Raw genomic sequence first — 13,873 nt, forward strand, 5'->3', positions numbered from 1 at the left:
GGTCCCTTTCCACAGGTGTATTAATCAAGCACCATGCAGTCTGCGTTCATAATCTAAGTGCTTGATTTTATACACCCGTGGAAAGGGACCTGATGAAACCCATGAATTCGGGATAATGTCGATTGCTGTGTAAACAGGAATAGGCTATGCTCAAAATGTGACATTCTACTGCTTGTTGATATAAACGGAATTTGGCCAATAAACTGATTCAAAACGGTTTATTCCTGGCATGAAAACGTGTTGATTAAACAATTACAACATGCATAATGCATGACTCAATTAACAAATGCCATTTGTTGATCCACAAAGTGAACAATAAGCGTTTGATAAGCCTCAAAATAGTAGGCCTACAGTTGACATTACTTCTGCTTTGAGGTCACAGCAAAGGGTTTCACCTGTCAGAGCCTTTAATGCGGGAGAAAGAGTTTCCATTTTAAGGAGCGGTTCTCCCACTCACCAGTGCGCATAGTAGAACAGCTCAGGAAGACTCCCCGCGCCCACACAGTCATGCAAGTGGCCCGTGACTCAACAAAGTGCAGAGGCAACCCAAGCACGCTTGCTTCTGCCCGCCCCTTATGTAGCCTAGCTTGTGCCATTACACAATCTAACAATGGGATAGGCTATAATGTACATTTACGTATACCATACTAGATTCATCAGTGTTTAGCCTTTAATGGTTAGGCCTTCTTTAATGGCTTTAACCCAACCATCAACGCATTTTGACTGAACTTTGGCAGTAGGCTATCCTCAGGAATATATCTTTCAAGAACACAGTGGGCTGAGTTTGATGAAGCCAGGAATATGAATATCCATGTTGTAGGATATAAAACTACAAACTTATATATCTTACAGTAAGGTCAGGGATGGTTATTGTCAAGCAAAAGAAGGCAGGCTTAGTCCTAGTCATTTTGCAACACCTAAACACGTGGGTGTTTTCTGATTTCCTCATTCACTTAAAACGACTTTCGATCTCTTACCTAATAACCTACCTGTAGCCTACCTTTGTTGAATGAACAGATTAGTGGGCCGTGGCTCGACCGAGAAATTACTCTAATGCAATCGAGTCATGCAAGGGGCGGGGTTATTCTTTTGTGCAATTATTTTTAAACGTAGCCTTGTCTGACAAAATTTGCGCAAAGCTGCAGGCTTGCAAGAAAACGCTGGAGATATTATTTTAAACCCCGACTCCGTTAGACAGTTTGCGCTCAAGTCGCACTCCATTGTAAAAAAAACAGTTCTGTTCGTTTTGAAGACACCTTTTCGGATCTGTTTCTAATGCAATCATTTGTTTGTCTTGCACGCTGTTTCTTACTGACACGCATGGAGCAACGCCGCTCACTATTGCGACGGTCAGCTTTAGATGTCGTCAGACCGGTAGGAGGGGCTAAGATGTTGCAATCATTCTCTGTACAGCATCATCAAGTTGGTTGGCTGTAACAGAAAAAGGATATTAGAAGTCGTCCCACAATTGAGATCACACAGTCGGACGGTCTCAGGCGGAGGGGGCTCGTCTGATTTGTATTCTGAACCCCAAAGGGACTGTACTTGTTATCCAAAGGATTTCATAACAGGTGACCTAAGGGAGCGCATTTCTTTTTTGTTCAACTTTTTGTCGGACTCTCCATTCTGATCCTGGCGCGTCCACGACTTTGGATAAACTAGCCAGTTACCTTCGCACCCACAAGTTTGCGTTTTCTTGCCTCAACATTACCTTGTCAGAACTGCAGTGTACAGGTCACCATATACATTTCGAATTTCACCGAAAGTAACAATCTTTGTATTATTTCGAGAGACCCCTCTTCAGTAATCACCACGACTTCAAGCAACGGAGCAGAGAACCCCTCGAACTTGTTTTGGACACGCAAGCAGTCATTCAGCGGGAATATTGTGCTAGCCAGCCGGGGAACAAAGACGTCTGAAAGAACAGAAGTGAATACCGGTAACTTATTGCCGCCAACCTGACTGGTTTAGTATACGACAAGGACTAATTTCTGTTTTGGATTAGAAAATAGACACGGCGTCGGAGTTTGTCTACAAACGCTCACTCTGAAGTTCTCATCAAACAATACACAGCCAGTGGTGATCCCACAAGTTACTGTACGTTAAATGGCCAAGTAGTATGAAGATAGATTGGGGAGTCTCTTTAAACTTACGACCCAAGCTATCACTTCGTTAAGACAAATCAGTTATATTTTTGGAGCGGCCCTGGCAACCTGACTTAAAAACTTTTTGTTGGATATTTTTTCCAATATTTTGGCGTACCTGGCAGAGAATGAGCTTTTGACAAGTTGGCCCGAACTGAGCTGACTTGCCATTGTTCTCTGTTTTGGAGAGGAGCGGATCCCTTTGTCTTCCTACTCAAGCGAGGTAAGAGTTGTCCACACTTGTAACATTAGTCATGCACTCTTGTGAGAGCCCGGCTTTTGTTTCATTATCACCAGTATCTATATCGTTGTTCTTTCTGGCTTTTCTGTGGTTTAGTTTACATATAGTTATAAAATACATTCGTTAGATTTCACAGGAACATTCTCAAACGTTTGGACTCGTAGCCTGCCACTCATAGTCACGCTGCGACTTCATCAAACTTGAATGCTGTGTTATATTAATTATTTCGAAACAATGTTTTTATCCTACATTAAATCAAATAGTTAAGAATAATTGATTTAATTTCCCGTATGGCTTATGCCCCTTTTTGCAAGGAGCTACATTTTAGCCAAACTCAACGATGTCATGCGGAGTCTTGCGTCATTTTTATGACGTCCCTTTTCATAGACGGTGTATATGACTCAGACAGACCAAGCAGCATTTCGAAACGGATGAAGAGTAACTTGACTAATGGATGTATCAGCCTATGTTCAGCTGCAACCGCTTACACTAATAATTACAAATTGCAGTGGTTCATCAAGGGGTGGGTGGAATGCATGTGTCAGATTGGTGAAGTGTGATGAAGATAAGCAAGGGTCAGTTTATAAATGTATGGATGTGTGCTTTCTGCAGATGAGCGTAAACCTCACAACTCCCACTCTCCCTTTGCGCCTGAAACGAGTGGACTTTGAAGAACCTCATGACCCTGACGCCTTCAAATGCAAGCGCCCCAGACTGAGCCAGCCCCCCTCCCCTGGCCTTGCCCCCTGCCTCCGGCCCCTGTCTCAGAGCCATGGCCCCCCAGGCCCCGAAAAGCACTGCGTCTCCCACATCGGTCCCTACGTCCTGCTGGAGTTAACAGAAGGCACTCAGACCTACAGAGCTGTGCATCGCGTCACAGAGCAGGAGTACACCTGCAAGGTGAGCAGACGGCACAACTCTCAGCAACTATTTGCTGCTTGTTACTTGTTAGTCAGAGAGAGAGAGAGTTGATGGATGCACTGCCTCATATATTTCATATATAAAAAAAAACAATCAATCAAAGGGACCACATGACCAAGACTTAAGTAGAGAAACTTTCCTAACACCTGTGCACCGCCAAGAATGCCCACAGCTGTTGCAGTGGATAGTCACTATAGCTGTGCCTGTGGTCTCTGTATAGACCTACAACAACCAAGGCTTGCCGTCACCAAAAGCTGTATGTTTATTAGAGTTTCTAAACATGGCACAAACAATGGAAAGGATGCGGAACACTCCCTTAAATGTAGAAGTGGCACAAACTGCCTACAGCCATCAATCTGCACCTTGTCATTCCGGTCATAGTCTCAACAGCACATAATGTCTCTGCGCACATTCACTGTCAACAGAGGAGTGTCTTGCCTTATTAGTCTTTCAGCACTTTATTCAGTTATGCACATTGCATATTAGTACCAGTGCTATTGTTACTATAGAATTAAACCCATGACTGTAGCACCACAAGTGTCTTGCTCCATATATAGCATTTCCATATTGACCATAAAGCAAATGTATTTTTTCTCTGTAGGTGTTCTGTATGAAGAAATATCAGGAGCTTATTGCACCATACACGCGGCTGTGTCCCCACGACAACATCTGCCGCATCTCAGAGATCATCACCGGTGAGCACAACGTCTACGTCTTCTTTGAGCGTAACTATGGCGACATGCACTCGTACGTGCGCACGTGCAAGCGGCTGCCGGAGGACGAGGCAGTGCGTCTGTTCTCCCAGATGGCCACGGCGGTCTCACACTGTCACGAACACGGCGTAGTGCTCAGAGACCTCAAGCTGCGCAAGTTTGTCTTCACTGACCCCCAAAGGTTGGTTTGAGATTTGTCTGCTGATTATTTGTAAACAAGTTATCAAGTATTTGCTAGTTCACAATAACTTTTAGTGTCTGTCATAACGACATATAGTAGTTCTTGTAGTAGATAATCCTTACCTGAAGGTGCAGGAAGTGCTTGTCATTTTGTCTGTACTTGAAAAGAGTATTTTTAACTATTTTATAAAAAAATAAAAAAAAACACTTGAAACAATTTGTTCCACTGAATGCTTGGACATTTCTTAGAATATATTATGTAGGGTTCAAAACACTCACTGTACTTTAGTTACACATTCTGCAAGTTCAGTGTTTGAGAGAGATTAGTCTCAGTCCAAGAGAGTGGGCCGAAAAGCTTTTTCATCAGTTCCGAGTGACCACTTTAAACAGAAGTTTTAATAACCATCCCTCTCCCTTTTTCCCCTCTCTTCAGAACCAAGCTGGTCCTGCAGAACCTGGAGGACTCGTGCCTGCTGCAGGGCGAGGACGACTCCCTGACGGACAAACACGGCTGCCCGGCCTACGTGGGACCGGAGATCCTCAACTCGCGCCACTCGTACTCAGGGAAGGCGGCCGACGTGTGGAGCCTGGGCGTGGTCCTCTACACCATGCTGGTGGGCCGCTACCCCTTCCAGGACGTGGAGCCGGCCGCGCTCTTCAGCAAGATCCGCCGCGGCGCCTTCACCATCCCAGAGGCGCTCTCGGCACGCGCCCGCTCGCTCGTCTGCTGCATGCTCCGCAAGGCGCCCGCCGAGAGGCTGGAGGCCTCCGACATCCTCGTGCACCCGTGGCTGCTGTGCGGGGGCGGTGGCGCAGCGCCCTCGGTGCCTCCGCACCTCAGCTCCAGGAACTGCGTTGACCAGGTGGTCCCCGACTCGGGGTGCGGCGAGGACAGCGGAGACTACCTTTGAAGAAAGAACTTGAAATGACTTAAAAAAAAAACACAAAAGACAGTCCTGTCCCTGCTGCTCTCCCCTAGCCTCAGAGGAGAATGACTTTGTAGTGTTCTCCCCCCTCGGCATCGGTCTCCTCTGGTGCTTCCCCTCCCGAGAGGGAACAAGAGTGGTGGGGGATTGCATCAGAGGCTATGTGAAGGTCAGGGCTAGAGAGAGAGGAGGAGGAGGAGAGTGGATTCCTCAGCTCAGCCACTGCTGCACATCGCTCCGTGTCAGGCCGTGAGTGATGTGTGAGCTGGCCTGTCAGGTACTAAAGCTTTTTTTTTGGGGGGGGGGTGATTGCAGGCAGCATCTGCAGCAGAGAAAAGAAAAGTGTTCCTGACTCGAGGCTGCCTGACCCATGCATCCCCCACCCACCCCCCACACCACTAAAAAAAGTAGTTCAATATTTCACTTTTTATGACGTCTGTGTGCTAGTCAGAATAGGGTAGCCAAAAAAGGCTTCGGAACAAAACGAAAACAAAAAAGTCACTTGGCTGGTGTTATGGTGCATGAGCAGCCACAGAAGCAGGTTTTCCAGACTTCAGTCGTAATCCACAGATGTTTTGTGAAAATGCATTACGTTCGGCAGTATTTGATTTTCAGCTTTGATTTCATTGGTTGTTAAACACACTGAATTGTTAGTTAGTCTCAGTTTGACTCAGCTGTTAAAAAGAACTTGCAAAATCTGAGACAGCTGTCAGATACCTCTTTAAACTTGAATCCTGGAATACTTGATGCACAATTTGTGCCTTTTTTTTGTTATTATTGTTTGCGTTGTTTTACAGTTTACATAATTTGCAGTGGATACAAGTATCCGTATCTGACCAGTCAAAGTGCCTTTTTCAGTTGGATAGTTGACATTTATTTTTCCTCCCATTCACCTGTCTTGATGAATGGAGTGAAATACTTAACCAAAGACTGATCACTCTCCTCAGTCCCAACTCAGACTGACTTCAGTGTAGCTCTTTTGAAGATCTGTCTTTGTTTTTCCTTGTGAAGGGTTTAATTATAGTTCTGTATTCTTTTGAAAGTTAATATAATTCTGTATTCTGTACAAAACAAAACCTTTTTTTTTATCTGAAGACTTTGTGATGTTGTAGCCATTTTGGTGCGCATGATGACTTGCTCTCAGATTTGCTGTTCAATTCAGCAATGACTTGGGACTTACACTGTCTATTATGTATGCATAGTGGAAAAAGGGTTTCATCCCTCAAGGATACAGTGCTCTAGTTTTCCCCATTACAGCAACTTTCCATTGGATGGTAAAATGGTGTAACTAGAATCTGTTCAGCAGAACAAAGGCATTACAGTACATTTGTTGTCTGTGGTGATGCCAGCATGCAACTCTTGAGCCCTTAAGATGTCCATTGAAACCATAAACCTTTTTTTGAAACTGTAAATACTTTTGTTTTGTTTTCTAAAATCACAAAAACACTACATACTTTTGTTCCCGATGTTTCTTCAAGTGGATGTATTTTTAGGAAGAAAGGTATTTCATTAGTGCCAGTAAAAATAAAAAAAATAAAAAATCAAATGCAGTACAAAAGTTTCATTCTCATTTTCTTTGGCAAGTGTGTTCTTGAGTAATCTAAATAAAGTGGTGTAGTGTGGCAAGACTGACCAGATATTTGAAATTTCCTGTAAGATCAAAACGGGATCAAACAGGATCAATAGTTATCAAACCATTCCATGATCACATAGGAAGAATATGTAGTTCTTTTTGGCACAAAAAAACACATAATTGCCATGGATTATGTAACATCCGTTACATACATGATTATGCCTTATAGTTGCCAAAAAGATTTGGAAGTGCACACTGTTTCAGATGTGGACCGTAGTGGAGGACCCTAGACTTGGCCCAATATTGGGTTCAACCAGAGGCCAGTGAGTTGTTAATATTGTATTGGTGAGAGAGGGACCCAGACCCAGAGATGGGAAAGATGACCTCATCAGGGAGTTGAAATGGCAAATGTTGCCTCATAATCCTTTACAAAGCGCTCTCGCTTCTGGCGTGGACAAATGCCTAAATACATGGCAATACTTTACACCTTGTCGAGAGGATGCGTTTGCCTTGGGTCAAGACCTTAAAAGACGTGTTTAGGACACAAGTGCCTACTGAATCAACACACGGCCAAGCAAATTAATTTAATTTTTTATTACAGAACAAAAATATACAATCCTTAAGACTTCCCAAAAGCTGCCAGTATCATGAGGTGTTCAGTGTTGTTCTTCTCTTTTTCACCCTTTTGTTCGAGGAGGGAGGTCTGCCCTGTACTCCTCTGGAGTCAGTTTATTATAAGTTATTAGGCAGTGTCACTAAAATAAAATCAACGTTCATACTCTGAGTACTTTCTGACTTCTTCACACTCACCTGTTAGTCATAGATAACATCAAACAGAACACGTCTGTCAGTAGCGTTTAAAAAAGAACCCCCACTTCCACAAATACCTGCTAGATCACAAGAAGCTCAGTGGGATGCCAACACTCATCACTGCAGATGACAACAGAGGAATTCCAAAGCACCAAATCATGTCAGTGAAAAATACGCTGCCAACCTCTTGTTTTTGGACATTTTGGAAGTAACAAAATAAGAAAAAGAAAAAAAAAAACAGCCATAGCTATTTTCATTCTGTCAGGAAGCGTTTCAGACAATTCTCCAGAGAGAGGTGGGCGACAACGGTCGATTGTTCCACAAACACCCACTTGGTGCCACAGAGCCTGAGTGACTAAAAACGAAACACCAACGGTGCTCAATTAACGCGGGGGGAATGTATGTCCACACCACAGAACTCAAATACTGAAGAGACCAGCACCTACACTAACCTACAAAGCTGGCCTTATTTTTTTATCAGGGTGGAACTTGCAGCCCACAGACTGCCCAATTCACACTACTTGACAGGGTTGTTAAAACAGAGGCTAGCTATGCGGAGAGCCGTGCTGTTTGCAACGCAGATCAAGATAAAATGCTGACAAGAAGGGGATAAGATGCTGACAGCACGCAGCTCCAGCCACAACCTTTCAGAGGCATCAACAAAGATGATGACTCCCACACACGCACACAACCAAGTTTTCATGTTGTGATGTAACAGTTGCCTAAAGCATCTGTTTGCTAAATATAATAATAATAAAAAAAATAATGGCTATTGATAAACAGACACGCAAAAACAACAAAACAAGGAGATGATGAAACACTTTTCCAATATGAGAAAAAACACAGTTTTGCAGCTATACTGGACAAACAGTCTCAAACATCAGAAAATCCCTCTTGTTTGTGTCTCAATGGAATTAACATTATGGGGGGAAAAACAACCATAAGCTGTATACAGCTCAAAACAAACTTTTTCACAACCTGACACAGGGGGTAGGGATTAAAAACAAATCAAAACAAAACAAATAAAAAAGACAAATACCCTCTATGTATCCTTTTTCTTGGAACAGAATAAAAGAAAACATGAAAACATATCAGGAATTAAGGGCATCAAGAGATTCTCATCAAGTGAGACACTTTAAATACAGAACAATAAATACCACTCACACAGCTACAGGAGCTCTCTCTTACTACAAACGCTTAACATAGAAGCATTGTATGCAAACACCACCTTCTTGTGAATACCATTTATAAGTTTAACATAATAGCTAAAAGCAACACATCTAAAAGCAAAACACCTTATTTAAAAAGATATGTGAATTAGGTTATATGAATTGCACGCAGGAGGCTTTGGTGTGTTGAGCACTGCCACAAGGTGGAAAGCATATGATGTAAACAAGACGCTACGTGGAACCCTTAAGGTTTTTTTAGTTTGTCCTAGAAGGAGAACTCCGACAGGTTTTAACAGGCTATCCTTTACAGGTTCTCCTGTATGGATAAGCTGAATATCCGTTAGCAATTCTAGACAGCACCTGTTTGTTTGTTGTTTTTCCATGATCGAGTGTGCTGAAAATAATGTCATTAAAGACAACATATCCAACATGATATTACTGCAGTAACATTTGAAACAGAACATGCATGTATAAGAACAACGGACATGAAAGAAAATAACACTAGTTGAAAAAAAAAAAAAAAACAGTACTGGTGCTCGAAAAGAACACTGATCAGTCAACTCAAAGCATCGCTTGATCATCAAATTCAGTTGCTGGTAGATTGTGCCCCCTTGTGGTGTCCAATAAAACTACACCGCCTGTTCCACCCCATCCATAAATCTTTGGAATGGCAAAAATATTATGTTTGGATGACATACAAAACAAAAACAATAGTGCTGAAGTCTGTCTAACACAGATGGGATAAAGGAGTAATGTAGCGTCCAAATCCATTTCTTTAAGAGGAATGTGCACATCCCACCCAAGACTGGGGTCGAGTGCAGGACATAAAAACAAGAGGCTATCAGAGAGAGCAAACATAGAATGTCCTCACCCTGACTTACGATACTACATGTTTTAATTACACTATGCTATTAAACATGGGAGTCTAGGTGAGAAGTCAGTGTGGAGACAATTTCCCCTTTCTTCCAAAATACCCTCGTAGATGTTTTGTCTACATACATGTCAGATATAAACATAAAAAATAACACACAGCAAACAGCTGTGTGTATGCAGAATGGTGATAAAACAGAAGGGGGTCAGTAATCAGTACCCCAGAGAGACCCCCCCCCCCTTCTCACACACACACACACACACCAAGTCAAGAGCTGCTTGCCATCTGGCTTACAGAGGAATCACAAGGACGAACGAAATCATGAGGGTGGCACTCAGGGTTGTGACCCAAATCCTGAGTTGTGGAAGTGCAGAGGAATGGGATGGGGGACCGTCATTCCCAACTCTAGACTTTATCTGCGGAGGCAGAAGGCGGCTTCAGCCTCATCCTCATCCTCACTGTGCACACACGGCTCCACACCTGCAAAACACAGGACTGTAGTTAACCCCACCACCGAGACAACACAGGCTGTTTCAACTATATGCTCAAATATTACTCAGGCACTGTGATTAGTTCCAGTCAAGCAAACAAATACAAAAAAACAACCCTCTCCTATCTCTGACAGCATGTTCAGACTTCACAGTGACCATACTGGCACACATCCCACAGGCTCAAGATGGTCCTCTGACTACCCACAGCTTACCACATGGGACAGACTGATAAAGAGCTCAGCAATAGAAGGGCTCGGTCTATGAATGCACAAGAATTGAGGCCCTTTACAAGCATGCAAACCACTCGCCCACCATGTCTCAAACAATTTACAAGACAACTACAGTGAGAGCTTGCATTCATACAGCCACACATGTTCCCTTCATGCACTTATTGAAAGATGCCAGTAAGATGGGTGTGTCCCCCTGTCTATTGGGATGAGCTATAGAACTGTTCTGAGGTATTTTAAATGGCTCCTCCTAATCCGTTTCTGAATTGATTTCTAGGGTACTAATGCTTCAGAATGTCCGTGGGTCAAAATACATTTCTGAGTGGATCACCATGTAGATTATAAGCATTGTAAGAAGATCATAAGAAAACATGGTGAAGCAGTGTTTTGAGGTCCTCCACAGCTGGTATCTCTGGTACCAACTCAAGCAGGAGACTGGATGTGACACTCACTTCAGTCAAATCAAACCGGAAAGTTTATGCTTTTATATTTCAACAATTGTACTACACCACACGTTTCACATCCAGACAAAAGAGGAGATTTGCTTTCACAGAGAAAGTGAGGATTCCAGTAGACTTGGGAGGAATGTGGTGAACATTAGTGGGCGTCTCACCTCTCCTCATCCATGTTCTCCTCCTCCTCATAGTCTTCGTCCAGCTCTAGATCAAGATCGTTCCCGATCCCAGAATCTCGTGGAGCCATGAAGAGACTGCAGGACACAAACACACGGGAAGAGAGTCAGGGTTAAAGTCAGAAACTGACACCGTCATGAGTTTATGTTGTATTACCACAATAAGTGTAAGTGCATAAACTGAATATTGCAGAGCATCATTATTGAAGCTTGAATTTCCCTGGTCATAAAATAGCCATGTGAGACCAATGCCCTTTCACAGAACGCTCTGTTACAACATTGTATTTACGGTATAATGCCACTACTGACTTTGACAGTAACATACAGGTTTTTGGTCAAACATTGTGTATAACAATAACTACTACTGGTCCATATATTTTTACTCTGGTTAGCACTTGCATGTCTCTTGAAGACAAAGCCTAAACTGAGCATCATTTTACCGAAAAGCAGCGTGTACCTGACTGAGCGGCAGGTGAAGAACACAATCCTCTTCAGTTTCTTGTTGTAGAAGAAGTAGTTGAAGGACCACAGGTTGCCCTCTTCACCGTAAGGGTCCGAGTCCAAGTCTGGGTTATAGCTGTCAGGACACAGATAAACAGACTGAGTCCTTAACAGTGTCATGTAAAGAAATGCAAAGGAAAATAATGGCTATTCTGAAGGCTAAAAATGCATTCAAATTCGTCCTTTCAATACAACTGCATAAACCATACCTGTAAATGTCACACTCAGAGAGGCAGATCTCTGTATCGATGGCCTCCCAGAGGAGAGGCTGCAGTCTGCTATAGGCCTCTCCTGCTGCTGCAGACAGACTGCTATTCACAGCATTAAACACCTGAAAGTACAAACACGTCTTTTTATGTTATTTCACATTCACCAAGCACACGCTTACACCTTAATCTGAATTGTGTGCTCCCTGCGAAACAAACACATCACCTCAGTGAGACAGTGAGATGTCTGAGCATTGCTATTTGTTACTACAATGGTATAAATAATAAGCTACAATTCAACCTGTAAAGAATGTGTAATGTTACTGTGATACATTGGCATGCCATAGAAATAGGCCTCAGTATTTTACTTATTGAGTGGTAATCATACCCAGTTCAGGCTGGGCTCTCTGCTGAAGTCGTGCCCTTTGGTCCGGCTAAAATCATAGTCTGGGCGGAAGGACTCATTAAGGGTGGCAATCAGGTAAAAGAGGGTTTTCCTACTGCACTTGTCAGACAGTGGACCTTCACCTTCATCTCCGCTCTGACTGTGGCTCAGCCTGTAAGGACACAAAACGTTACTGAAATTAAAATATCGTTTATAACTTCACTTCACAAATAGAATAAGTCTACTTAACAGAATAACTCTACTCTAAGCCAAAACCAATGTAATGTATGGTTCATTGATGCGTTGTTATGCTATTATAACAATATATTTTAATCCACTCACTTATTGGGACTAATGCCTGCGGTTTGAGGAGGTGACAGGGCCTCCAAAACGTGAGGAAGGCCCTCCTGACAGAATTGCTTGAACATCTGCTTGTCCTCTCCTGCCATTTTACAGGAGTAGCTCTCGATCCTGCAGAGCATACACATATTTGTGTGAAGGAAATAGTCCATCATAAGTCAAAGGGTGATACAATTCAGCCGTTAAGTGTGATATTTTATTCTAATAGCTCAACAGGTATACCAAGCTGAGTTGGATCTAGCTAAAAATCGGCGTTATTTAACACCAGTGACATATCTGTGAACTCAACTCACCTTCCAATGATCTGACAGTCTCCTGTCTCAATTGTGAGCTGGGAATTGATGGCTTCAAAACTTGAATTCTCTAAAAGTTTCATTTTTCTTTTCAACCCGTCAAAAGACAACGTTGGAGTGAAACTCAACAGTCCTTAGTTACCTGATGTGACTAGATAACTTAGCTAACACGACCTAGCTAACTGTCAGACCCCAAACAATGAAGGTTTACGTTGGTTGGCGGTAACGTTAGCTAAATAATTGGCCTACTGACCTTTTGGTTACACCATCAACATAATAGGCACAGTAACTATCTCACAGGATAAATCTAACCAGCTAGCAACATCGCACAGACAATTTCAAGGAAGCATAGAAGTTACGCTTTCCAGACGTATCAACCTTTATGGAACTTGAATAAACAGTTATCTAGCTGCTAGCTAAGTTAGAACTAGCCCTACCCCAACAAACAAACCCTCCCCTTCGGCCGCGAACACAGCGGCCCGTCACAATCCGAAACTCAACCTTCAACGACGCGAAGCAGTGCAAAATGCAAATCTCTTTGCAAGGCGATTAAATTCAGATACACATAGAATTATTCAAAACCTGTTAAATTAAGGACAATTTAAATGTATTTGTCTACCGCTTATTGCACTTCGATGTCTAATAAATATGTCTTCCTTTTTACTGTGGAATTTCCAATACCTGCCATTAAATAAGCTAAAGTTAATTGGAAAATTCTTCATCCCAGCTTTTAAAATCAGTACTTAAAAAGAACTTCGATACTTCTCTGAGTCTTTGTATTCGCAGATTGTTAGAAATTGTCTTAGCCTAAACAGCGATCTATCTGACTTTTATCGTGAGAAACACTACTGCAACACAACGTCGTTCATTTCCGGAAGCAACTTCACAACATTGCTATCAAAATAAAAGCTACTTAGGTGTTCTTATGGAAAAGGATTTTTTCAAAGACCCAATTGATGCTCCATGATCAATCTCTATATATTTTGTAGTTGACAGCAGGTTGAAAAGGTTGAAAGAACAGCAAGTACCCAAAACCCAGGTAGCCTAATATTCTCTTTCATCTCTTGATATGTGGATGGTTTAGGCTACTTGTTTCATGCAGTTTAGGCCTAGCACTGATATCTTGCATTTATGGTCAGAGCAGGAGTTCCAAATCTTTCTACTGAGCATTCACTTTTTGAGTGACTGACAAGAACAATAACTAAAACAGATGCAGCTCATGGACAGGGAT

The 13,873-nt window shown here is 42.6% G+C and overlaps 2 protein-coding genes across 3 annotated transcripts; one reads left to right on the forward strand and one right to left on the reverse strand.

Annotated features, from left to right (window-relative positions):
* The first annotated feature begins 1,443 nt into the window (after window positions 1-1,443).
* On the forward strand, window positions 1,444-6,677 carry trib3 (tribbles pseudokinase 3). 2 transcript variants are annotated; one of them, XM_076267577.1, is made up of 4 exons: window positions 1,444-2,367; window positions 2,998-3,285; window positions 3,908-4,200; window positions 4,633-6,677. In XM_076267577.1, exons 2-4 carry the CDS (start codon window positions 2,998-3,000, stop codon window positions 5,108-5,110), a joined length of 1,059 nt encoding a protein of 352 aa, XP_076123692.1. In that variant the 5' UTR covers window positions 1,444-2,367; the 3' UTR covers window positions 5,111-6,677. The 2 variants fall into 2 exon arrangements, with proteins under 2 accessions (XP_076123692.1, XP_076123691.1); XM_076267576.1 differs by lacking the exon at window positions 1,444-2,367 and having other exon boundaries at window positions 2,374-3,285.
* A 600-nt stretch (window positions 6,678-7,277) lies between these two features.
* On the reverse strand, window positions 7,278-13,503 carry maf1a (MAF1 homolog, negative regulator of RNA polymerase III a). The gene is made up of 7 exons (XM_076267746.1): window positions 12,643-13,503; window positions 12,332-12,460; window positions 11,993-12,161; window positions 11,608-11,729; window positions 11,355-11,474; window positions 10,880-10,975; window positions 7,278-10,028 (listed from the first exon to the last, which is right to left on the reverse strand). Exons 1-7 carry the CDS (start codon window positions 12,723-12,725, stop codon window positions 10,004-10,006), a joined length of 744 nt encoding a protein of 247 aa, XP_076123861.1. The 5' UTR covers window positions 12,726-13,503; the 3' UTR covers window positions 7,278-10,003.
* Window positions 13,504-13,873: the final 370 nt, after the last annotated feature.

Source organism: Alosa pseudoharengus, unplaced genomic scaffold (assembly GCF_046254945.1).
Source record: "Alosa pseudoharengus isolate Yale_2024_CS ecotype anadromous, Long Island Sound unplaced genomic scaffold, YU_APseudo_1.1 YU_APseudo_1.1_scf_5, whole genome shotgun sequence".
Lineage (NCBI taxonomy): Eukaryota > Metazoa > Chordata > Actinopteri > Clupeiformes > Clupeidae > Alosa > Alosa pseudoharengus.